General features: G+C 38.6%; 1 protein-coding gene and 1 long non-coding RNA gene across 2 annotated transcripts; one reads left to right on the plus strand and one right to left on the minus strand.

The window, feature by feature from the left end:
* Positions 1 to 1,620: 1,620 nt before the first annotated feature.
* LOC132636132 (uncharacterized) lies at positions 1,621 to 6,118 on the minus strand. The gene is made up of 2 exons (XR_009581046.1): positions 5,566 to 6,118; positions 1,621 to 5,250 (listed from the first exon to the last, which is right to left on the minus strand). It is a non-coding gene; the product is annotated as an uncharacterized LOC132636132 (long non-coding RNA).
* A 17,954-nt stretch (positions 6,119 to 24,072) lies between these two features.
* LOC132637591 (uncharacterized) lies at positions 24,073 to 25,310 on the plus strand. The gene is made up of 2 exons (XM_060354658.1): positions 24,073 to 24,382; positions 24,475 to 25,310. The coding sequence occupies exons 1-2, from the start codon at positions 24,073 to 24,075 to the stop codon at positions 25,308 to 25,310; spliced, it is 1,146 nt and encodes a 381-aa protein (XP_060210641.1).
* Positions 25,311 to 26,439: the final 1,129 nt, after the last annotated feature.

Below are 26,439 nucleotides of genomic sequence, written 5' to 3' on the forward strand. Positions count from 1 at the left end.
TGTACCAAAAAATTGGGTAGCTTTATTATTTCATAAAAATAAACTGAAAAAATACCGAACCGTACCGAATACTTTATGTGTAAAATGTATTATATATATTAAGTTTAAAATTGATAAAACATTAATTTTTTCGTCTTGTGCCTGAGGTGATGAACATGACTACAAGTCGACAGCAAGTAATTAACACTAAAGTCCCAACTCCGTAACCTGTTTGTTACCCCTATTGAAACTAATTAGTTCTAGCAACTCGAGCGGTAATCACTGTCATGCCCTATTTTTAACGGATTAAAACTAGTTCACAACTTATGACTATGTTTCCTCTGGTTTTGCAAATTTTCAGAGCCGCCACTTAATTTTAGGAAATATTAGGAAACCATTTTAAAAAAAGTAAACTCAATTTTTTAGTCTTTGAAACCTGTGAGATTCTAGGTGAGGGTTTTATTTACCCCGAGGGGAAGGTGTTAAGCATCCCTCAGAGCCTATCCGAAGACAGTCTTTAAACTTAGCTTAATTAATACTAGAGGGGGATTATCTAATTATTTCTTATTTATTATCACCTATTTAAAGAATTGCGGAAAAGAAACTACTCTCTCAAAACTATTTGTATAAAAAAGGGGGTTTTAAGGTAATTGTAACTATGTGAGTAAATGCATATATATAAAGGAAGTAGTTAATGCTAATGTGTGCATGAGAAAAATATGTATGACATTTGTTTTATCTAGAGTAGTATGTATAATATAGAGTAAGAGGATATATATATATATATATTATAAGAAAATAACGTATATACGTGATATGTATATCATGGGTAACTAAAAAAAAATAGTTATTGATGATATGATAATACTATATAGATGCATATATGTAAAGACGACCAAGGGAATTGATGGAAATAAGGTAGTATAGGTATGATACGTGTTAAAAATAATAGTGTGTAGGTATACTCATTGTAAAGGAAAGTAATTAATTCGAGTTGTAAAATTATATGTACTAGGGATATATATTGTTTACAAAAAGAGTACATGTGTATTTTCTAAAGATAGGTATAAATATGATTATTGTATATAAGGACAGTATATATAATGTAGAGTATGAAAATATATATTTTTTATGAGAAAATAATATATACATGAAGTATGTTTATCGTATGTAAAAATAGTATAGAGAGTTATACTTTTAGAAATAGCCATGGAAAATATAATAATATGTATAAGTACCGTGATATATATATATAGTGTAAAGATGATTGGATGATTTTAAAAAAACGATAGTATATATATGTATATATATAAAAAAAAATAGAATATATACTTTGTAGCTCTCGTAAAATAAATTTGGCCACTATACTTGAGCCCTAATATAAAGTTTTAATTAAACTCAACGAATCTGACCTGCTCCATATGTTAGCATTAAATAGAAAATGTCTGCCCATAAAATATGCATCTTACCCTTTTGAAACCCCTATTTAAATCACTAATTTTTGTTAAAACAGATTTAAATAGAAACATTAGTTAACTTTAAAGAAAAGAAAAAATCAGCCTTATCTATTAGTTAGAAAATGTTTACAACCTGTGAAATATGCAAAGTTAAAGGGACGTTTGTCACTTCTTTATCCTAAGCTATCCTTAAACCAAGATTTATATCCAAGGAAAAGTGGCCAATGACAAGGCTCGGCCATTCACGAGTTCACAAACAAGCAAGAAACAAAATACTACAAGTACAAACCCATAAAAGATGTTAGTCAAAGGGTGCGAATAACATATAGTAATACAAAAGATATAAAATTTTAAGAGAGGAAGAGGGACGTGGATTCTTTTGACGCGAAAGTAGGGGACGGCTAGACACGAGCAAATAAATCTGCTGCTGACTGCTCCTATGACCTGGGCAGAATTAGAGTTGAGCCACAACTCCAACAAACTCCCATGGTGTTCATGTAAAAAGAAAGAAAAGAAAAGGATTAGAGTTACTATCCCAATAATCATAGATGGAAATAATTAACATCAAATGCTATACGTTGTAATTAAAATAAGGCACAAAAATACTAATTATTTCCAGAATCTAGTTAAATCATAAGATCTCCTACGTCAAAAAATCTAGTATGTGGTCTCAAAAAAAATTAGCTCACAAACATTTAAACCATGATCACATCCAAAGCCTTCTTTTATGTTTAAAAGTTTCACCAGTCTTACACACAAATCTAAATAGCAATTTGGTACACACTAGCATGAGAAAGCAACTGGAACCAACCCTCGTGATTAAATCAAAAGGAGTGAAACAGCCAGTCACATCACGAGCTTACTAGCAGATTAACTCTTGACTCAAACTGATCATGAAGCATAATCTCGATAATTTAATAAGCAATTTTTCAGAAAGTCATAGTTGAACGAAACACAAAAGCTGGAAGGGACAGTAAAGAAGGTAACACTACATGCTTTAGTAAATTGGTTAAACCAACTTAAGCTATGGCAAAAGTAGAGTAACCTGTTCATTTACACTTTTCACACAAGAAGGAGAAAACAGAGTTCAACTTTTGTTCTGAAAATATGACACAAACAGCTTGCAAATTCAATGTTCTAGTTAATCACCCTCAAACCTTTTCAGATCCCTTATGAAAGTGTTCACAAATAAGGATACACAATCAAACAATAATTCATAAAGCCTCAAACCTTAATCAAACCACATGAGAGTAGTACAGCTTCATACTAGTTAACTTCTTTTAAGCATAACTAGCACATGAAATAAGTTTTAACAAGTTCGAAGATTACGAGAGGTAAAACAACCATTCCTCAGCATTTATGAAAAACAATCAGCTAACTTGATTTAAGCACTCTTAAGATCAATACAAGGCACAACAACTCAATAAACTCATCATCTTCACTTAATTGAAAAGAGAACACACAAACGAGCTCTTGAATGAATACAACTACTACTCCTAGATTTGTTCAGAAGGATTACTAATCTTTTCTTTCAACTAGAGGAGCTACACACCAACAGCTATCTACTTATCTCTAACCATAGATCAATTAGATCTCAGATATTGAACTATTTTTTTTATTCATACTCACTGCCAGACTACTAGCATGAGACTTTAAATTGAAAAAAAAAAAACCTCAGCCGCACTTAAACCAAACTTAGGGAGGAACCTTGACAACTTACTGTTGAAAACTACATATCATACCTCAAGAAACAAATAGGTACAGCCATGATTACTAGACTCTCAACATTTATAAGGTAGCGAGCTAAGTAATCTTGAGCATTCCCAGCATTACAACTTAACCAAACATCCTCATTTTTTTAAACAGTTAGACGACAAATACATACTCCTAGCATTTTAGCTACTTTAGGGGAGATAGTTCAAGAGCAGATCCAAGTCACAGCTGGGTTTGACTTAAGACAATTTTATACTTCAATTTATCTCATGCATTCTCAAAAGAGTAAACAGTCTCAAGTTCAATAATACACAGCTATTTTCTTCTTCTTTTTATTCTAGCAAATCACTTATTTATCATAACAAGCCCATAGTCTATGTTAGCCTTTTATAAACTGACTCATAAAAAATAGAGGCAAAATAACCGATTTGTGCATACACTTGGCAGAGACTTGTGTAAAATGTCGAAAATACTCAAATGATTATATCTTAATTCTGCAAACCGAAACGAAATGAGAGACGAGGGTGTTTACATGTTTGATATAAATTGTTCCAAATTCACACCAAAACCTTATTGCTCTACCTTCTAACATAACAATATCAATTTAAGATTAGTTTTCCACAAACTTAAGTAGTGCACGACCATTTTACTATCCTGCCCATTTGTTAGTTTCAGAAGAAAAGGCGCAATAGTAACTTAGTCTCGAATACATCCCTTAGCAGTTTTGGATTTCTTTTAAAAAATAATTTTAGCAAGAAGCCAGTTCAGTTTGTAAAACAAAGCTTATAAAAAGATATAGTACTTCATGTTATCTCCTATACTTTTTAAAGAAAAAAAAAAGCCTAAGTTCTCACAAATCTTTGCAAATTTTGCCTTTAGACAGGTTTGCATCATCAACTCATAAGAACACCAAGATAGTTACTATATTCTAGTACTGATGTTTCATTCACACAAGTAAATCGACAAGCAAACAATTTTTAGATTTTTTTTTTAAACCAGTAATTTTCCCCAACCAAAACAGTGACTTTTTAACCCAAAAACAGTAGCTGTTTTAGTTAAAAAAACAGTAGCTTTCTTTTTATATCAAAACAGTAACTTTTCCTTAAAAATAATAACTTTTTCTCTCGAACAAAACATCACCCTTTTATTTGATCAAACTTAATAACCTTTTCTTTTCAGTTATAAGGCATCATATATTCACATATAGGTTTCTAGACAAAGTCACGGCATAACAGTCCTTAAGAGTATTTGAAGAAAGAAGATATACAAAAGCGATAAAGTTACTTCAACAACTAGAAGTTTCAACTAATGAAAATTTATATAAGTCAGTGGTTTCCTTCCTAAACGCCCTTAGTCTTTATTAGCCTTTCACATGCTGACGTTCAGGATGGATCATCTGCTATTTTGTTTTAACGAAAACAGACCCAAAAATGTACAGAACTCAAAAAAATGAACCAGCCCAGATAATCAAATGACTACATGTTAATTCTGTAAACCGAGAATGAAATGAGGAGATGTTTTCATATATGTCTAGATTCCAACTCAAAATATACTTAACAAGAATTATCCCATCACCTTAACCATGATAACATTACAAATTTCTATGGGAAAAGAAGTAGAACTGTCTTTTTTTTTTTTTTTAAATATATATTTACTTGATCATACGAGAGGATAACGACAAAGGGAATACCAAATCTGCATAGAAGCTCATATTACACTCTCACAAATCAGTAGTTTCCCTTGTTAAATTCATGGTTTCTATAGGTCATTTTATTTTCACTGATTTATGTTAGAAATAGGAACGTCACGGACTAAAAAAAAAATGACTGAAACATAGAGTTAGCCAAGCGACGAGGTTAAACACATATTCGACGAAATTAGTCGCCTTACACTAATTTACAACAAACGAAGAGAGAACACATTCCAGCCAACCAAACCAAGCAAACGACGAGAAATACTTGAACGACTACATTTCTACTTCTTATAAAATGAAAGACGAAGAGAGGACGAGTGTGATTACCTTCTCTGTAACAACGAACTGAGGCTATTATCGTCGTCAAGTCTCGGAATCCGCTTGAAGTGGTCTTTGCTCAGCCGAGAACTAAAAGAAGGGATTTCGACAATTAAAACTTAGAGCGATAATCAAAACTTAGAGTAAAAAATAAGATTTTTCTGAGAAAACCAAGTTTTTAGCCAAGGGAATTTTATGAGGGAAAACTTGAAAAATAACAGGGATTTTTTGTGGTTGTTCAACCTGCCTTTAACAGCCCGTCGAGGAGCTGTCTTTATAGCTGAAAAATGGGAACTCAACTTCAACATTGAAAACCACAAAAGGGGGGCGGGGGGGGGGGGGGGGGGGTCGTCTGAAATAAAATTCAAACAAAAGGAAACCAAGAACGGAAGAGAAAGAAATCACCTTTTTTCAGAGATGATTTGAAAGGTTGAGACTGTTGAAACCGAAAATCCGAAAGATTTTTCAGCACACCTACCTCTGAAGGTAGGGTGAGGTTTTTTATCCATTCAATCGTTCTTGTATTCGCAAGATTCTCACGTTTTCCCTGTTTGGAGGTTGAACAGGCTAGTTTGCAGAGCATTAATGGCTCCATAGTATCGTAGGGAGGGAGAGGGGATTGAAGGGACGTGATGGCGGTGGCGTCAAGGATGGCTTTTGTACGCTGGTCCGTCGATGGAACCGGCGGTGATGGGAGATGGCGTCGTTCGGTTAGGGCTGTTTGGTTGAAGAGGAGTGTAGGGATTTGGTTAGGGCTGTTAGGTTCTGATTAGAGTAGAAAGAGTTAGGGGTTTTTAATTTAGGTGTTGGGCCGGGTAAGTGGATATTGGGCTGAGGGGTTATGGGCTGCTGATTTTTGTTAAGGGGAGAAGGGAATTGGCCCAATATTATGGGTAGATGATTTAATTTCTAATCCCTTTTTACTTCAATCAATTAATTAAAATATTCTTCTTTGTACTAATCAATTCCCACAAAATATATACCTATATAAATTGCAATATGAGTATTTAATATATGTATTTAGTTTTAAAATAGAGTAAAATATGATTAATACGGTAATAAGTAGGATTAAGGCCAAAGTCATAGATGGACCCCTGAACTTGTCATGATTTTCCATCTAGACCCCCCAACTGAAACGTTGACCATCTAAACCCCCGAACATAAGATAAACTGTATTATTTGAACCCCCTCGTGCCAGCTGGCACACGCGTGAAGCTCACTGCTTTAAACAGAGCATGAGAGACCAATTATTTTCTTTTTTTTGAATTTCTAATCATTAAAAATTAATTTTAACAAAAACTCTATTTTAAAATATATTTAAATAATTAAAAAAAATTGAAAAACCCAATCCATCCTCTCCGATAGCCCACTTCACCGCCGCCATTGCCGCCGCTGCCTCCTCTGCCGCCGCCTCCTCCTCCGCCGCCGTCGCGGCTTTCTTTTTTTAAATTTTTAATCATTAAAAATTAATTTTAACAAAAACGCTATTTAATAGATTTTGAAGCGGCGGCAGCGGGGGCAGTGGCGGCAGTGGCGGTGGTGAAGTGGGCTATCGGAGAGGACGGGTTGGGTTTTTCAATTTTTTTTAATTATTTAAATAGAGTTTTTGTTAAAATTAATTTTTAATGATTAAAAATTTTTAAAAAGAAAGTGGCGGCGGCAGCGGAGGAGGCAGTGGCGGTGGCAAGGTGGGCTATCGGAGAGGATGGGTTGGGTTTTTCAATTTTTTTAACTATTTAAATAGATTTTAAAATAGAGTTTTTGTTAAAATTAATTGTTTTTGTTGACATGGCTTATTTAAAAAAAAAAAAAAAAAAAACAGGTAACATGACATGGCTCCATGTCGCTGGTCTATTTTTCCATGTCACAGCAAGTGAGCTTCACGCGTGTGCCCAGCTGGCACGAGGGGTTCAAATGGCACATTTTATCTTATGTTCGGGGGTTCAGATGGTCAACGTTTCAGTTGGGGGGTCTAGATGGAAAATCAGGACAAGTTCAGGGGTCCATCTATGACTTTGGCCTGGGATTAAAGGAAAAATGCCAATGCCAATATTGATATAAGAATACCAACACTATTTTTGAGCGATTTAATTGTAAAGAATGATGTTTAGCAATTTTTGTTTTAATTATATATATAAAAAAAATATGATGTTTGGTGATTTTTTTTTAAACGATAGAAACCTTTCTTAATTTTAGAGAAATAATATCTAAAAAATAGTGTAGTAATTAGTGAAAATATTTCAAACTCATTTATTGGGGAATTTTTACGACTGAGAAGCATAGTGAAATTAATTAAACAAAATGGAGGGTCAAAATTGGGTGTCAATAGTTTGTCCCTCTTCGTCCATGGATGATGAAAGAGTCTTTGGGCGAAGACGTTGACATAAACCCGATTTTGTCCCGATGAGTAAACCAGATTGGGTTTGGGAAAGAGTATAACTACAAAGGGGGTAATTCTTTTGGGAATCGAGAGGTGAGTTTATGAATTCGACCGAACTCTGGTTCCTGAGTAGCCTACATATCTCGGGTCATAAGAGAATCAGGTCAATGTAGTTCGAATAAGGAGATGGTAAAATTTTGAGAGGTCCTCAAAATTTTGCCACAGTGTCTGAATTATGAGGACACTGGCTCTCTTGTTATGGACAGGGGATAATAGTTTTATTGGAGATTTGAAAGGTTGAGTTGTTGAGATTTTTTTTAGTGATCCTCAAAATTTGTCCCAGTGTTGTAGTTATGGTAACACGAGGTTTCAGAGATGGAAAGGGTAGTGGTTTCAACATGAACGAAAATAGCTAGAATGGAATATGACTGGCTTGACTCTGAGTCCCCTACGTATTGAAGAGGACGGGAATTAATTCAGATGTGTTTTAAAGAAAACGAGAAGATAAAAATTTTGAGGGATCCTCAAAATTTTGTCCCAGTGTCGAATTATGGTGACACTAGATGTTGTTAGGAAGATGTGGTCAAAATTTGGGAAAGATTGCTGATGAAAAAGGTCTTTCTGATGACGGAATATACTTTTGCAACTTCTTGATTATAAATGTGGCGGCCGCAACACACCCATAAGCGAGACTCTACATGAATGCATCTATGTGCTGTCATAGGATCATATCAGCTCGTCGTAGGGGACTGACCCTTAGAATTGTCCCAGTATCGCATTATGACGACCTTAGGATGCGGAAGAATTTGACTGTGTTTCTAGAATGTATATTTTCAAAAGAAGTGGCTTCTAAAAGAAATTGAAAGAAAAACTGGTTGGCGAGCTAAAGCGGAGAGCGGATTCATTGACTCTAGCTTGTGAGTTTGATGTCCTCATCAAGCGGAGCGCCTCAGTTCGCTGTGGCAGAGATAGTTCCACGTTGTATTGTGTTCATCTGCAAAAGATGTAAAGATACCTGTGCAGTTCAATGTTATAATGTAATAATAACATAAGGAAATAAAGGAAGGGATTGTAGACAAACAAGAATTGAAAGCACCGATTTGCGGACCGACTGAAATGTAAAGCTTCCGGCTGGGAGAGCAACTGTAATATAGAGGCTTCCGGCTAGCGGAGCAAGTGTAATGTAAAGCTTCCGGCTGGCGGAGCAACTGTAATGAAAAGGCTTCCAGCTGGCGGAGCAACTGTAATGTAAAGTAAAAATCTCCGATTGGCGGAGCAACTGTAATGTAAATTAAAAATCTCCGATCCGCGGAGTTGTTGACGAAGTTAGATGGCGGTCCCCGATTGGCAGGGTAATTGGCGTTGTTAGACGGTATCCTCGATTGGCAAAGTTAGTCGACGCAATTAGATGGTATCTCTTACCAGTGAAGTTAGTCGCAATTAGATTGTATCTTCGACTAGCGGAGTTAGTTGCAGTTAGATCGTATCTCCGATTGGCAGAGTTATTTGACGCAGTTAGATTGTATCTTCAATTGGCGAAGTTAGTCGCAGTTAGATTGTATCTCCGATTAGCGGAGTTAGTCGTAATTATATTGTAGATCTCCGATTGGCGGAGTTAGTCGTAGTTAGATCATAGATCTCCGATTGGCGGAGTTATTATTAAGGAACAAGGCTGCTACGGGGGCTCCCATCTCTCGAATAATCGACCTTGACCTTGCTTCTGGAGGTACCTGCAAATTTAAATGAAACGTTTAGAGATGAATAAGCCAAGATAACAAAATAAAATAGGAGAAGGTTATTTTGGCTCATGGTGTAGTGATGGATCTTGTGACGCCTCCACCGGAAGCTCGCGTCGATGTCATCTCATCCTAATTCCTGTCAATCCTGTACTCAACGAAAAATTCTTAGTTTGGGAGGGGGTGTTGATTTGTGTCGATCGTGGCTAAGCTTTGTCACTTGAATCCTTTGAGCTTCTTCGGTTGCGGAGATCTCTGTCGAGAGACTTGGTAGGTGGAAATATACATAAATGCATTTTGAAAAAAGAAAGAAAAAATGGTTTTCTAGAAATCGGATATGCATGTATGTATACTACGTATAAATGCAATAAAACTCTATCATTTTTCTTAGATTATGACATGTTTTGAAACGCATTGAGCTTCTTCATTGTGACGCCTGCATCCAAACGATGTCTTTGCATAGTCTGTTCTTCTGATGACGTTTCTTCATATTCAAACCAAGTGTCGCGATGTCTTTGACGATGTGACTGATCCTAATCTATAGTTACATTAAAAATAAAAGGTTTCCTAAGGGTATGATCGAACCTTTTCAGGTTGCCTATGTATCCCAAATAAGAATCAGGTCTGTACGTAGTTCGGGGGTACAAATGAAAAGAAAATGATATGTAATGTGATGTGACCGAGCCTGACTCAGGCTGCCTACGTATCCAAATGGAATCAGGTCGTAACGTAGTTCAATTACAATAAAGGGATAAAATAAAGCAATGACCGAGCCTGACTCAAGCTGCCTACGTATCCAAACGGAATCAAGTCATAACGTAGTTCAATTACAATAGAAAAGAAGATTAATAAAAGGACCGAATCCGGTGGGGATTGCCTACGTATCCCACCGAGGGAAATCAAGTCGAATCGTAGTTCTAGTTACATAAAGATAATGTTTTTTTGGGGGGTTTTCTATTACAAGAGACCGGACCCGATGTGGGTTACCTACGTATCCCACCGTGGGAAGTCAGGTCAGCGTAGTTCTGTTACAATAGAAATGCAAATTAAAACGGAAAATAAAAAGCTAGCTTGGATGTCTTCAGATGTAGTACTTCTTGATCGAGTCCGAGTTGATGGGCTTCGTGCTCACTTTACCATCCATTTCTGCCAAAATCAATGCTCCTCCTGAAAGCACTCGATGAACCACGTATGGACCTTGCCAATTTGGTGCGAATTTCCCTCTAGCTTCGTTATGATGAGGAAATATTAGCTTTAAAACCAACTGCCCTGGTTCGAATTTCCTAGTCCTTACTCTCTTGTTAAATGCCTTGGACATCCTGTTCTGATAAAGCTGACTATGACAGACAGCGTCCGTCCTTTTCTCATCAATGAGCATCAACTATTCGTGTCTACTACGTATCCATTCTGCATCGTCCAAACCAACATCTTGGATAATCCTTAGAGAAGGTATCTCTACTTCTACGGGTATCACAGCTTCGGAACCATAGACCAGCATATAGGGAGTTGCTCCTGTGGATGTTCTAGCAGTGGTACGGTAACCAAGCAAAGCATATGGCAACTTTTCATGCCACTTCCTGTGACTGTCTGTTATCTTTCTTAAGATCTTCTTGATGTTCTTATTTGCTGCCTCGACTTCTCCATTCATCTGTGGTCGATAAGCTGTGGAATTTCGGTGGGCAATCCTAAACTTTTCGCAAGTCTCTCTCGTAAGATCGCTGTTGAGATTGGATGCATTATCTGTGATAATTGACTCTGGAATTCCGAATCGACAAACTATATTGTTGCGAACAAAATCTGCTACCACCTTCTTTGTTACTGCCTTGTACGTTGAAGCTTCGACCCATTTAGTGAAATAATCGATGGCCACCAAAATGAAGCGATGTCCATTTGATGCAGGGGGTTCGATAGGTCCAATCACATCCATGCTCCAAGCGGCGAACGGCCAAGGGGAGCCCATTACATTGAGCTCATTTGGGGGAACTCGAATGAAATCTCCGTGAACTTGACATTGATGACACTTTTGTACATAGCGAATGCTGTCTCTTTCCATAGTCATCCAAAAGTATCCCGCTCTCAGAATCTTCTTTGCCAAAGTGAATCCGTTCATGTGGGGTCCACATGTCCCTGCGTGTACTTCTTCTAACAACCTCGTCGCCTCTGTGGCATCCACACATCTTAGCAATCCCAGATCTGAAGTCCTCCTATATAGGATTTCTCCGTTAAGGAATAAGTGATTTGCCATTCTCCTCAAGGTCCATTTCTGTTTGTTAGTTGCATTTTCCGGATATTCTCTCGTCTCGAGCAACTTCTTAATGTCGTAGTACCATGGCTAGCCATCCAATTCCTCATCGACATGAAAATAATATGCTTGCTGATCGTATATTTCTACCTTGATAGGGTCGATGTAATTCTTGTCTGGATGTTGGATCATTGATGACAATGTCGCAAGGGCATCAACAAACTCATTTTGGATTCGAGGGACATGTTTGAAGTTAATCTCTCTGAACTGCTTGCACAACTCCTTCACGCAATGTAAGTATGGAAGAATTTTGACATTCTTGGTGGTCCATTCTCTAGTACTTGATGAACTAATAGGTAAGAATTGCCTATTACCAAAAGTTCTTTGATGTCCATATCAACTGTCATCCTAAGCCCGAGGATGCACGCTTCGTATTCCGCCATATTATTTGTGCAGGGAAATCTGATCTTTGCCGAGATAGGGTAGTGCTGACCTGTCTCGGAAACCAAAATCTCTCCTATTCCGACTCCCTTGAAATTTGTCGCTCCGTCAAAGAACATCCTCCATCCTGAATAAGGCTCTGAAATATCTTCCCCTGCGAACAGTACTTCCTCATCAGGAAAATAGGTTGTAAGCGGCTTGTATTCATTGTCTACAGGGTTCTCTGCAAGGTGATCCGCCAAGGCCTATCCCTTGATGGTCTTCTGAGTTATGTACACAATGTCAAACTCACTTAACAAGATCTGCCATTTTGCTAATTTCCCGGTGGGCATCAGCTTTTGGAAGATGTATTTGAGTGGATCCATCCTTTAGATCAGGTACGTGGTGTACGCAGATAAGTAGTGCCTCAACTTTTATGCGATCCAAGTCAAAGCACAGCATGTGCGTTCCAACAAAGTGTACCTTACCTAGTACGGTGTGAATTTCTTGCTTAGGTAGTAAATGGCTTGCTCCTTTTTTCCCGTCTCATCGTGTTGTCCCAACACACATCCAAACGCACCATCCACTACGGACAAGTACAGCAATAGAGGTTTTCTCGGTTCTGGCGGGACCAATACGGGTGGACTGGATATGTACTCTTCAATTTTGTCAAAGGCCTTCTGACACTCTTCTGTCCATCCTGTGGCAACATCTTTCTTCAGCAGCTTAAATATGGGTTCACAAATCACCGTTGACTGTGCGATGAATCGACTAATGTAATTGAGCCTTCCGAGGAAACTCATTACATCTTTCTTGCTCTTCGGGGGAGGCAAGTCTTGGATTGCCTTGATTTTTGAAGGATCCAACTCTATACCTTTTCTGCTAACAATGAATCCTAATAATTTTCCAGCAGGAACTCTAAATGCACAATTTGCTAGATTCAACTTCAAGTTGTACCTCTACAATCGTTCAAAAAACTTCCTTAGGTCAGTAAAATGATCTGAACTCCTTCGAGATTTGATAATGACATCGTCCACGTAGACTTCGATCTCCTTATGAATCATATCATGGAACAAAGTAGTCATGGCCCTCATGTAGGTCGCACCAGCATTCTTGAGGCCAAATGTCATTACTCGGTAGCAGTACACTCCCCATGGAGTGGTAAATGTTGTCTTTTCTGCATCATCCTCATGCATCAAAATCTGATGATATCCTGCAAAGCAATCGACAAATGATTGCAACTCATGTTTTGCACAGTTATCGATAAGTATGTGGATGTTTGGAAGGAGGAAGTCATCCTTAGGACTAACTTTGTTGAGATCCCGATAATCCACACATATCCTGATTTTTCCGTCTTTCTTTGGAACGGGCACAATGTTGGCCAACCAGGAAGGGTAGTTTGTAACCCTTACGACATTTGCTTCAATCTGCTTAGTGACTTCCTCTTTGATCGTTAAACTTAAATCGGGCTTGAACTTCCTTGGCTTTAGCTTGATCGGCAGACGGGTGGGATCAGTTGGTAGCCTATGAGAGACGATGTTGGTGCTCAGCCCGGGCATGTCATCGTAGGACCAAGCAAATACGTCGACATACTGCTTAAGCAATTCCAACAATTCTTGCTTCTGTTTAGCTTCTAAGTGTATGTTGATCCGAGTTTCCTTCACTGCTTCGTCGTATCCTAAGTTAACTATCTCAGTTTCATCCAAGTTCGGTTTCTTTTGATTCTCGAGTTGCTCGATCTCTTGCGGAAGATTCTCAGGCATCATGCTTTCGTCGTATTCCTCGTAATCTTGTTCGCCGTTTGTACTTTGCTCAACGGTTTCGTTACATGTCATAATCATAGAATGAATATTTTTACTAGTTTGAGTGCTGAAAAAAAAGCGAGTATAAGTAAGATATGATATTCTAATAGAAAAATAAAAATGCATTTTCATTAAAGAAGCATTCAATGCTTTTAAAGAAAGAGGCGGATGACAAAAGAGCACAGGCATGATTCAAGCCTCAATTGATCATGCTATTTTGAAAACAAACTACAATTCCACACTACCAAGACTCCCGGCGAACCAAGGATGGGCTGACAGTCCAATTCTGCAAGATCTCTCCTGGTTCGGCATCACGAATAGTCGGTGTCTCGGTATCTGCTTCAGTCTCCCCATAATACTCCTCGATCATTGTCACGAATAGGTTCTCCATTCATTCTATGATATCTTCATTGACCTCCGGCACAATCATCTGACCCTGGACAGGAGCTTGCTCTAGCACAAAGATCCCCTTAGTGCCGCTAGTTTCTCCAAACATAGGATCATACCCTAGCCCAAAAGTACCCTTCTGCTGCTTCAGTTGGATTGGTTCAATTATGCCATCAGATTTTGGGCCTAACCCGGACTTTGGCTGGTAGCCGTACTTCAACATCTCTGACACTAACATCTTTGTCGTGCTTGACATCTTCATTTTATCAGATCCCACCATCGCATCTATTTTTACAGCTTGCATGATTTCCACAGCATGAAAGGTAGCTCCATCTAACTCTCCCATTTCCTCAATAACCTGAATAGAACGTTCAGAATAGACGGGGTGACCAAGTTCCCCCTGAACTACGATTTGCTCCCAGCCCCATTCGAATTTCAAACACTGATGCAAAGTGGAAGGAACGGCTCCAGCCATATGGACCCATGGCCTTCCTAACAACAAGTTGTAAGTTGACGATATGTCCATCACTTGAAAAAGGACCGGGAACTCCACGGGCCCAATCTGCAAATGTAGACAGATTTCTCCAATGACACCTCTTTGTGTCCCGTCAAAAGCTCGAACCTTCATACGGCTTTCTTTCATTTCTCCCGTGTCCATCTTCAAACTTCTCAGGGTGTTGAGAGGGCAAATATTACAGCCTGAACCTCCATCGATAAGTACCCTAGATACAAACTTATCTCCGCACCTCACGGTGATGTGAAGTGCTTTGTTGTGTTCTGTTCCTTCTGGTGGAAGTTTATCATTGCGGAAAGAAATCTTGTTTACTTCAACCATCTGCCTGATTGTTGTGGCCAGCGTTTCACTCGTCGTCTCATTCGATATGCTTACTCCACTTAACACCTTAACTAAAGCGTCCCTGTAGGCTTCAAAACTCATCAACAAGGACATTATTGATATTTGAGCGGGTGTCTTCTTCAACTGTTCCTCGACTGAATAATCTTTGGTTTGCATCTTCTTCCAGAATTCTGCTACCTCGACATCAGTAATGTTTCTCCTTTGATGGTGCTCTTTGCCTGAACTTCCTCTGTTTAAATCCTCCGGGACATAACATCTTCCTGACCTTGTCATTCCATGAGTGACTTCGGTTTCCATCATCTAAGCCTTCCCTTTCAATTGATAGTCCCATGGGACTGCCCTGGAATCATAATCGTGCTTTCTTGCTACAACAGTGGTCACCACGGATTTTGGTTGGTATGTTCGAACAGTTACCGCCGCCTTCAACTGTACCGTGATGATGGGAGCAGTTGGGGATGTTGCGACAAATGCCTCAGTGTTTCCAACGGGCACAATGGTTCCCTCCAAGTCATATTCCTCATCAAATGATATCATATTAACCGCCCGATTTCCATGATTTAGTAGCGGGTTGTTGTTCACATTCGGGGGTGCGGTAGTGCATTGAATTTCTCCACTCTTGATTAAAGCTTCAACCTAATTTTTCAAATCAAAGCATTCTTCGGTGTCATGTCCCTGAATTCCCGAATGATATGCGCAACGTTTGTTCCCATCAAAGTTTCGAGGAATTAGGTCAGGGATTCTCCCTTCAATTGGTTGCAACAATCCTGCTATCATCAACCTTTCAAATAACTGGGCCAAAGGCTCGTCTATAGGAGTGTAGGTGCGGGTATTTCTGACTTCGGGAGTTGGGCGAGGTCTTGGGGCATATAGTGGTCTATTTTGGTGGACGGGTGCTTGGATAGGGGTGTAAGATCTTGGAGGGTTTTGGTAAATGGGGGCTCGTGGTGGGTTGTAATGTGGTTGGGCGTTATAAGCTGGGTATGGGACATAAGGGGCATGAGCAAAGATTTGAGGGTTTGTGGGGTATCGGTGAGATGACTCTCCTCGCCGGTCGTAAGGTGTGATATTGGATATGTCCTCCTTCTTCTTCTTAATTCCGCTAATGGAACCTGACTGTATGGCTTTGCTTGCGGCTTGTAGCGCAGCCATTAATTGAATCTTTCCAGACTTGATTCCTTCTTCCAAAAAGTCTCCCATTTTGACCAAATCTGTGAACTTTTGGCCCATTGATCCCATCATCTTTTCAAAGTAGATGCCTTCTTGAGCTCGAATGAAATACTTGCTGAGCTCGCTTTCGTCCAATGGGGGCATAACTCGGGCAGCCTCAATTCTCCAACGTCTTGCGTAATCCTGGAATGATTCAGTCGCCTTCTTTTGTGTGTTGCTCACAGAAAACCTGTCTGGTGTGATCTCAATGTTGAATCCGAAGCGATTCATGAAATCCCCAGCCATATCCTGCCAGTCGCTCCATTTGCGAGGATCTTGGCGAGAATACCAAGTGAGCGCCTCTCCTGACAAGCTTCTAATAAACAATTTCATCCTCAATTTCTCGTTCCTTCCTACTCCTACTAACTTGTCGCAGTAGGCCCTCAAATGTGCATGAGGATCACCTGTCCCATCAAAAATATCGAACTTAGGAGGTTTGTACCCTACTAGCATGCCAATATCCGGGTGTATGCATAGATCATCATAATCCAAACTCTCACTTCCCCGAGTGACTCGCATGCTCCTCATTTCTTTCCTTAGACTGTGCAGCTGGCTAGTGATTGATTCGTCTTCTCCTATCTTGGCATATCTCTCCATTTCTGCATACTAATCCACCTCGAACGGGACCCTGACTGTGACAGGAGCAGTAAAGGTTGGAGCCCCATTTGCATATACTGGTGGCACACATTGCTCGTGGGAAGTGTCAACGTGTGCCCCTAGTATGTGCTGCACGGTGGGGTAAGTAGGTGCAGTAGTAGTTTGGGTTGATGGTGGGTCTTGTGAAGTATGGGTGTAGTCGGGGACGTAAGGGGTTTGTTTATGCATATTTGGTACATTCGCGGGAGTGATCGGAGGTAGGTTGGAAAAGGAAAGGGGTATTGGAGGTGGATGTGTAGATGGAGGGAAGTGTTCTGGAACCGGCGAATCCAAAAATGGAAAGTGAGGTGGGTTTGGGAAAGGAGTCACAGTGAGATGGGTCAGGTCCCGAACTTGGCGCAGCTCTCCTCTTAGTTCGTCAAGTTGTAGCTTTAGCAAAGCGATCTCTTCTTCATCGTTTAGATTAATCCTCTCTCTTGAGCTTTCTGGATTTTCATTCGTTATGGAAAGGTTAGCAGTTGGTTGACTTCGTTGGTGATAGTCATTTTTCCCTTAGACCTCAAATTGTAGTGTGACTCAGCTAGTTTGAAGATCAACACAAATCAACCTTTGTTGGGGGGATAAAACTAAAATAAAGACAATTGGAAAACAAAAGTTAGTCCGGGAAGCTTTAGAAAGAGTATAGTAACACATTTGATCACATAATTATGTCAAGTCGACGTGCAAACAAGCGTGTCCTAATTGTGGAGCCTCTTTTTGCCAGAGGTAAGCCTACGTTACACACAAGTTGATGATGATGATTCTTTTTTTTGACACATTCTGTGATTTTTTAGAATAAACATAACTTCAATTCCAACAAAAGGTAGCTTGAGAGCTTACAAGGATAGGCCTATGGCAGCCTGAAATGATAAAACACAAAGGGGATAGCCATAAAGGCATACAAAAGGAATGAATCGATGGAAATTTGAAATGAAAATGCAAAGGGTGGCCACGAGGGCGTACAAAAAGATTGGGCCATACGACACTCTTTTGGAATGTAAAGAAAACTAAAGGGGGAAAGAAAATAGTCTAGGGCCATGTCAGGTCGTCATTGTCATCCCCGTCATATGTTGGATCATAATCAGGCCCTGGGTCGTACTCAGGTTCTTCTCTGGGTCTGTCTCTATCTCCCAACCTGCCTCTGGGTCATACTCAAGTCCCTCCTCTATACCATGTACTGTAGGCCTGCACTCGGACTGCACCTCCGGTTCCTCCTCTGAATATCCTGCTGGAGTATACTCAGGTGATTTCTCCGGCTCTACCTCCATTACAAGATTACAATCTGAATCCCACTCTGGATCTTCTTCCGGATCCTCTTCCATTGGTTCATCTGGCTCTGTCGGGTCTTCTTCGGGATCCTCTTCCATCTCTTCTTCCGGCTCCACCGGATCTTTCTCTTCTACTAGTTGTATCAGATGGTTTACTGAACCCGGAACTACCTGCCTGTACATATTATTATTGACATTCATGAAAGGCAATATCTCAACTGTAAGCCAAGCGGCTACATCATCGTTCATGAGCCTATCAAATCCGTCCTCGGTTGGCAAAAGTGCCAGGCCTCCCACATTATACCAGGCGTAATACTCGGGTGTGCACCAACTCTCGTCACCCATACCAATTGTGATCATGTTCAGCTATTCTCTTTGTAGAATTCTCACTCGTGCTACTGGAACCACCCTATCATAGTTATCTTCATGCAGTGCCATATGGGACCAGACTGGGACATCTTGTGTAACTCCAAACTGCCTCAGGACTCTAAGAGGCGCATACGGTTGAATCCTGTCCAACCCGATCAACTCAACGAAGTACAGATTCACAGTTCTTACCAAAGGTCTCCCCGACAGCCAGGGGTATTTCCACTGAATAGCATCTCCCGTCAGCTGAACCAAGAATGCGCGCCACTCTTCTTCTCCTATAGGTTCAGGCCAGTACCTCATTCTTTCCGTATGGCTCTGAATTCTGCTGCGAGTATCTATGCAGTAATCCATGATGGAGGGTGGGGGGGGGGGGGGGCGAGTATAGAAGTGTTCCATGGCCCATAACTGCAGCAAGAGATTAAACCTCTCGAAAAAGTTATGCCCTCTTGAACAAGCCGATAGAGCTCGAAGCATCTCCGCGAGGATCATAGGGACCAATGTCAATTCATCCGGTCCCGAGAAGATATTCATAACAAGTGGCAAAAGGTTAATATTGATTCGGTAGGCTCTCTTTGGGAAGACCAAGACTCCCAATAAGGCTATGGCGAAGACTCGTGGCCGCATTTTCTCCCACCTTCCGCGATCACACACAAACTCATCCCGATATCGATCAAAGCTTTCTCGGCGCCCAAATCTCTGAAAAATAAAGTCAAACTTCACTCGATCATTTTTCACGTTCCTCAAGACCAGGTATACATTAAATCCCAAAATGCGCAAGAATCTCTCTCCTGATATGAAGGATGGTAACACCGGCATTCTTCCCTCAATCCACAAACCTCCTCTAAAGTAGGGGTTATCTCAAAATCCAAAAAATTGAAGGTTACACTGGCGGGATCCCAAAATTCTATCAGTAGCTTGGTGAGAGTTTTGTTAGCTTGGATACCCATTAGTGACATTAATGACCCCAGATGTTGTCAGATTTCCTCTCCGTGTGCCACTTTTATGTTCCTCCACCAAGTTTGCAAGTCGTGAGGAGATGAGACTATCATTTGGATATTTGGTAGGTTCTGGTTAATTTCCATCTGAAAAAGAAGGGTAAAGGTTATGATAAGTATTGTTTGTTAAAAAAAATCATCTTGTGTCTCCTAAGGATCATTTCATCAATTCACATAAAGGGTTATGTCATTTAGGTTTCAAACCTTTGACAAAATCGTGCGGCGACAATACATTGGATTGTCCTGCCTAAGGTGTATGCAGCATGACTTATTTTTTCTAGAAAAAGATTTTTTCCTAAAAATTTCGGAGTGGGACTGAATGTCTGCGAGAAGGTAAGTAGTAAACTACCGTACCGACTCTGAAACTAGAGAATCCAAAGAAGGGGTGGAAGCGTGTAAGACAACACCTCGTGTGAACCACAATGTGTGTAAGTGTACGGCCAAAGACTCGATAGAAAGTGTAATGACATTATAAGGAAAGCAGTAACAAATAGTGTTTTCTCAAACAAATAAGGAGCGCAAGTTTGGCTGTGGCTTGCGTCCTTTCAAATATAGCAATGTAGAAACTCATAAATAACAAGTGATAAAATATAAATAAATAAACAAACATCCCTCAAGCATCTACTTCTTAAACTCAGTCTGCTAAAGTCAAAGCCTAAGGTATTATCCCCAGCAGGGTCGCCATTCTGTCATGCCCTATTTTTAACGGATTAAAACTAGTTCACAACTTATGACTATATTTCCTCTGGTTTTGCAAATTTTCAGAGCCGCCACCTAATTTTAGGAAATATTAGGAAACCATTTAAAAAAAAAGTAAACTCAATTTTTTAGTCTTTGAACCCCGTGAGATTCTAGGTAAGGGTTTTATTTATCCCGAGGGGAAGGTGTTAAGCATCCCTCAGAGCCTATCCGAAGACAGTCTTTAAACTTAGCTTAATTAATACTAGAGGGGGATTATCTAATTATTTCTTATTTATTATCACCTATTTAAAGAATTGCGGAAAAGAAACTACTCTCTCAAAACTATTTGTATAAAAAAGGGGGTTTTAAGATAATTGTAACTATGTGAGTAAATGCATATATATAAAGGAAGTAGTTAATGCTAATGTGTGCATGAGAAAAACATGTATGACATTCGTTTTATCTAGAGTAGTATGTATAATATAGAGTAAGAGGATATATATGTATAGTGTAAAGATGATTGTATGATTCAAAAAAAAAGATAGTATATATATGTATATAAGAAAAATAGAGTATGTACCTTGTAGCTCTCGTAAAATAACTTTGACCACTATACTTGAGCCCTAATATAAAGTTCTTAATTAAACACAAAGAATCTGACCTGCTCCTTATGTTAGCATTAAATAGAAAATGATTGCCCATGAAATATGCATCTTATCCTTTTGAAACCCCTATTTAGATCGCTAATTTTTGTTAAAACGAATTTAAATAGAAAACGTTAGTTGACTTTTAAAGAAAAGAAAAAATCAGCCTTATCTATTAGTTAGAAAATGTTTACAACCAGTGAAATACACAAAGTTAAAGGGACGTTTGTCACTTCTTTATCCTAAGCTATCCTTAAACCAAGGTTTATATTTAAGGAAAAGTGGCCAATGACAAGGCTCGGCCATTCATGAGTTCACAAACAAGCAAGAAACAAAATACTACAAGTACAAACCCATAAAAGATGTTAGTCAAAGGGTGCGAATAACATATAGTAATACAAAAGATATAAAATTTTAAGGGAGGAAGAGGGACATGGACTCTTTTGACGCGAAAGTAGGGGACGACTAGACACGAACAAATAAATCTGCTGCTGACTGCTCCTATGACCTGGGCAGAATTAGAGTTGAGCCACAACTCCAACAAACTCCCATGGTGTTCATGTAAAAAGAAAGAAAAGAAAAGGATTAGCGTTACAATCCCAATAATCATAGATGGAAATAATTAACATCAAATGCTATACGTTGTAATTAAAATAAGGCACAAAAATACTAATTATTTCCAGAATCTAGTTAGATCATAAGAAGATCTCCTACGTCAAAAAATCTAGTATGTGGTCTCAAAAAATATTTAGCTCACAAACATTTAAACCATGATCACATCCAAAGCCTTCTTTTATGTTTTAAAGTTTCGCCAGTCTTACACACAAATCTAAATAGCAATTTGGTACACACTAGCATGAGAAAACAACTGGAACCAACCCTCATGATTAAATCAAAAGGAGTGAAACAGCCAGTCACATCACGAGCTTACTAGCATATTAACTCTTGACTCAAACTGATCATGAAGCATAATCTCGATAATTTAATAAGCAACGTTTCAGAAGGTCATAGTTGAACGAAACACAAAAGCTGGAAGGGACAGTAAAGAAGGTAACACTACATGCTTTAGTAAATTGGTTAAACCAACTTAAGCTATGGCAAAAGTAGAGTAACATGTTCCTTTACACTTTTCACACAAGAAGGAGAAAACAGAGTTCAACTTTTGTTCTGAAAATATGACACAAACAACTTCCAAATTCAATGTTCTAGTTAATCACCCTCAAACCTTTTCAGATCCCTTATGAAAGTGTTCACAAATAAGGATACACAATCAAACAATAATTCATAAAGCCTCAAACCTTAATCAAACCACATGAGAGTAGTACAGCTTCATACTAGTTAACTCCTTTTAAGCATAACTAGCACATGAAATAAGTTTTAACAAGTTCGAAGATTACGAGAGGTAAAACAACCATTCCTCAGAATTTATGAAAAACAATCAGCTAACTTGATTTAAGCACTCTTAAGATCAATACAAGGCACAACAACTCAATAAACTCATCATCTTCACTTAATTGAAAAGAGAACACACAAACGAACTCTTGAATGAATACAGCTACTACTCCTAGATTTGTTCAAAAGGATTACTAATCTTTTCTTTCAACTAGAGGAGCTACACACCAACAGCTATCTACTTATCTCTAACCATAGATCAATTAGATCTCAGATATTGAACTTTTTTTTTTTTGATTCATACTCACTGCCAGACTACTAGCATGAGACTTTAAATTGAAAAAAAAATAAAATCTCAGCCGCACTTAAACCAAACTTAGGGAGGAACCTTGACAACTTACTGTTGAAAACTACATATCATACCTCAAGAAACAAATAGGTACAGCCATGATTACTAGACTCTCAACATTTATAAGTTAGCGAGCTAAGTAATCTTGAGCATTCCCAGCATTACAACTTAACCAAACATCCTCATTTTTTAAACAGTTAGACGACAAATACATACTCCTAGCATTTTAGCTACTTTAGGGGAGATAGTTCAAGAGCAGATCCAAGTCACAGCTGGGTTTGACTTAAGACAATTTTATACTTCAATTTATCTCATGCATTCTCAAAAGAGTAAACAGTCTCAAGTTCAATAATACACAGCTATTTTCTTCTTCTTTTTATTCTAGCAAATCACTTATTTATCATAACAAGCCCATAGTCTATGTTAGCCTTTTATAAACCGACTCATAAAAAATAGAGGCAAAATAACCGATTTGTGCATACACTTAGCAGAGACTTGTGTAAAACGTCGAAAATACTCAAATGATTATATCTTAATTCTGCAAACCGAAACGAAATGAGAGATGAGGGTGTTTACATGTTTGATATAAATTGTTCCAAATTCACACCAAAACCTTATTGCTATCTTCTAATATAACACAATATCAATTTAAGATAAGCTTTCCACAAACTTAAGTAGTGCACGACCATTTTACTATCCTGCCCATTTGTTAGTTTCAGAAGAAAAGACGCAATAGTAACTTAGTCTCGAATACATCCCTTAGCAGTTTTGGATTTTTTTTTTTTTTAATTTTTAGCAAGAAGCCAGTTCAGTTTGTAAAACAAAGCTTATAAAAAGATATAGTACTTCATGTTATCTCCTATACTTTTTAAAGAAAAAAAAAGCCTAAGTTCTCATAAATCTTTGCAAATTTTGCCTTTAGACAAGTTCGCATCATCAACTCATAAGAACACCAAGATAGTTACTATATTCTAGTACTGATGTTTCATTCACACAAGTAAATCGACAAGCAAACAATTTTTAGATTTTTTTTTTTTTTAAACCGGTAATTTTCCCCAACCAAAACAGTGACTTTTTAACCCAAAAACAGTAGCTGTTTTAGTTATAAACAGTAGCTTTCTTTTTATATCAAAACAGTAACTTTTCCTTAAAAATAATAACTTTTTCTCTCGAACAAAACATCAACCTTTTATTCGAACAAAACATCAACCTTTTATTTGATCGAACTTAATAACCTTTTCTTTTCAGTTATAAGGCATCATATATTCACATATAGGTTTCTAGACAAAGTCACGGCATAACAGTCCTTAAGAGTATTTGAAGAAAGAAGATATACAAAAGCGATAAAGTTACTCCAACAACTAGAAGTTTCAACTAATGCAAATTTATATAAGTCAGTGGTTTCCTTCCTAAACGCCCTTAGTCTTTATTAGCCTTTCACATGCTGATGTTCAGGATGGCTCATCTGCTATTTTTTTTTTTTAATGAAAACAGACCCAAAAATGTACAGAACTCATCTTTGGAGGAAAGAAAAGATGAGAGCAGGGATATGGAAGATCAAACTATGGAATTAGCTCAACAAAATTCAATCACAGCTATAGAAAATTGGGAAGTAGAAGAGGCTGAACCTCTTCTCATTCAACAACAACAAGCCATTCATGACAAAGAAAGGGAGACATCAGTTTGGGTTCAACAAAATATGATCAAACTGGGCAAATTACTGGGGGCAGATTTCCAGGGTCATGAAGAGGAGGCCTTGGAATTGTTGTTACAAGTAGATAGTTGCAGACAAGCTAGAAGGATGGAGTCTGACAGTGAGTGCAAGAAGACAAGATTCAAAGGGGCACAAGAATTAAAAGGTCTACTCACTTTTGATGTTAAATTCAAGAGCAAGGGGGAAAGGAGTAAGGGGAGCAAGATACTTAACTCGGATCCATGCAGTTCAAAATAGTTTCTTGGAATGTGAGGGGATTGAATGATAGGGATAAAAGGAGAATTGTGCAGAGTTTGGTAGTTGACTGGAAGGCAGATATCATATGCCTCCAGGAGACTAAACTAGAGGGGGACATTAGAGATATTGTCAAACAAGTGTGGGGAGGAAGATGGATCAAATTTGCTTACTTGGAGGCTAGTGGCACTAGAGGAGGTATCATGATGATGTGGGATTGCAGAAGCTGGAAGGGGGAAGTTTTGGAAATTGGCAGCTATACTTTGACGTGCAAGTTTGAAGCACAACTTCAGAACTTTTCATGTCATATAACTGGGGTCTATGCTCCAAATAACTACATCGAAAGAAGGACAGTGTGGGAAGAGGTTGGTGCAGTCCGGGAATTGATGGAAGGACCTTGGGCTGTTTGTGGAGACTTTAATGTCGCCAGATTCATCTCAGAAAAAAGAAATTTTAGGAGAAGAAGAAGGAGTATGGTGGAATTTTCTGATTTCATTGAAGACATGAACTTAATTGATCTACAATTAGAAGATGGTAACTACACATGGTTCAAAGGGGATAATCAAGATAGAGCTTCCAGAATTGATAGGTTCCTGATTTCTGAGGAGTGGGATGACAGTTTTAGTAATATAAAACAGATTCCCCTACAAAGATTAGCATCTGATCACATTCCACTAGCTTTAGAGGGGGGCACGTGGAACAGGAGCAAAAATTATTTCAAGTTTGAGAACTGGTGGCTAGGAACAACTGGTTTCAATGATAGAGTCCAAGAATGGTGGAGCTCTTTCAGTTTAAATCTCTTGTGTAAAAAAGGAAATTGCCTGGCAAGATCCGACTAAGCCAATCTTGATTCTCTCTGAATGCTTCAAAGAAGAAGAGTCAGCCGGGAATCCAATTTATGCCTTTGCTTGTCTTCCTTGCTGGATGTGGAACTGTAATTCATAGGCATGCCTGACTATGTACTGGCTTGTAAATTAAAAGCTCTCAAATCAAAACTCAAGGACTAGAGCAGAAGTGAGACAGGAAATTTGGGTCATCAAAGGAAGAAGCTGTTAAGCCAAATGGCAGAACTGGATGAGGTGCTGGGAGACAGAGTTTTAACAGAGGAAGAAACTGTAAAGAAGGTAGCACTGTTCATGGAGTACGAGAAGTTGATAAAAAATGAGGAAATCTCATGGAGACAAAAATCTAGGACCCTATGGTTGAAAGAAGGTGACAGGAACACAAAGTTTTTTCACAAAGTGGCAAATGCACATAAAAGATTCAACAATATTGACCAACTGATGATCCAGGGAGAATTAACAGAGGAGCCAGCTAGAATAGAAGAGGAAATTATTGATTACTACCAGAAACTGTACAAAGAAACTACTCAGTGGAGACCTACATGCCATTATGACAATTGCCCAGTCTTATCTGAGGAGGATAAGGATTCTCTACAAGGTAGCTTTGATGAAAGTGAAGTGCGAAGGTACTTGAAGTTGTGTGCAATAGATAAAGCACCTGGCCCGGATGGCTTTACTATGGGGTTCTTCATCAAGTGTTGGGAGATAGTGAAGCAGGACATCATGAATGTTTTTCATAACTTCTATGACAAAGAAGTCTTTGAAAGAAGCTTCAATGCAACATTTATTGCTCTCATTCCCAAGAAGAAAGGTGCTAAGGAACTAAGGGATTTCAGGCCTATCAGCTTGATAGGTAGCATCTACAAATTTTTCTCCAAAGTTTTGACAGAGAGATTAAAAGGAGTGATCTCAAAATTGGTGGATTCTCAACAAATGGCTTTCATTAAAGGTAGACAGATCATGGATGCTGTCCTCGTAGCTAATGAAGCAGTTGACTCTAGGTTGAAACAACAGAAACCTGGTATTTTGTGCAAACTTGATATTGAAAAGGCTTATGACCATGTTAATTGGAGTTTCCTTCTGAGCTTGCTAGAAAGGATGGGTTTTGGTAAAAAATGGATACACT

This window comes from Lycium barbarum, chromosome 4 (genome assembly GCF_019175385.1).
Source record: "Lycium barbarum isolate Lr01 chromosome 4, ASM1917538v2, whole genome shotgun sequence".
NCBI lineage: Eukaryota > Viridiplantae > Streptophyta > Magnoliopsida > Solanales > Solanaceae > Lycium > Lycium barbarum.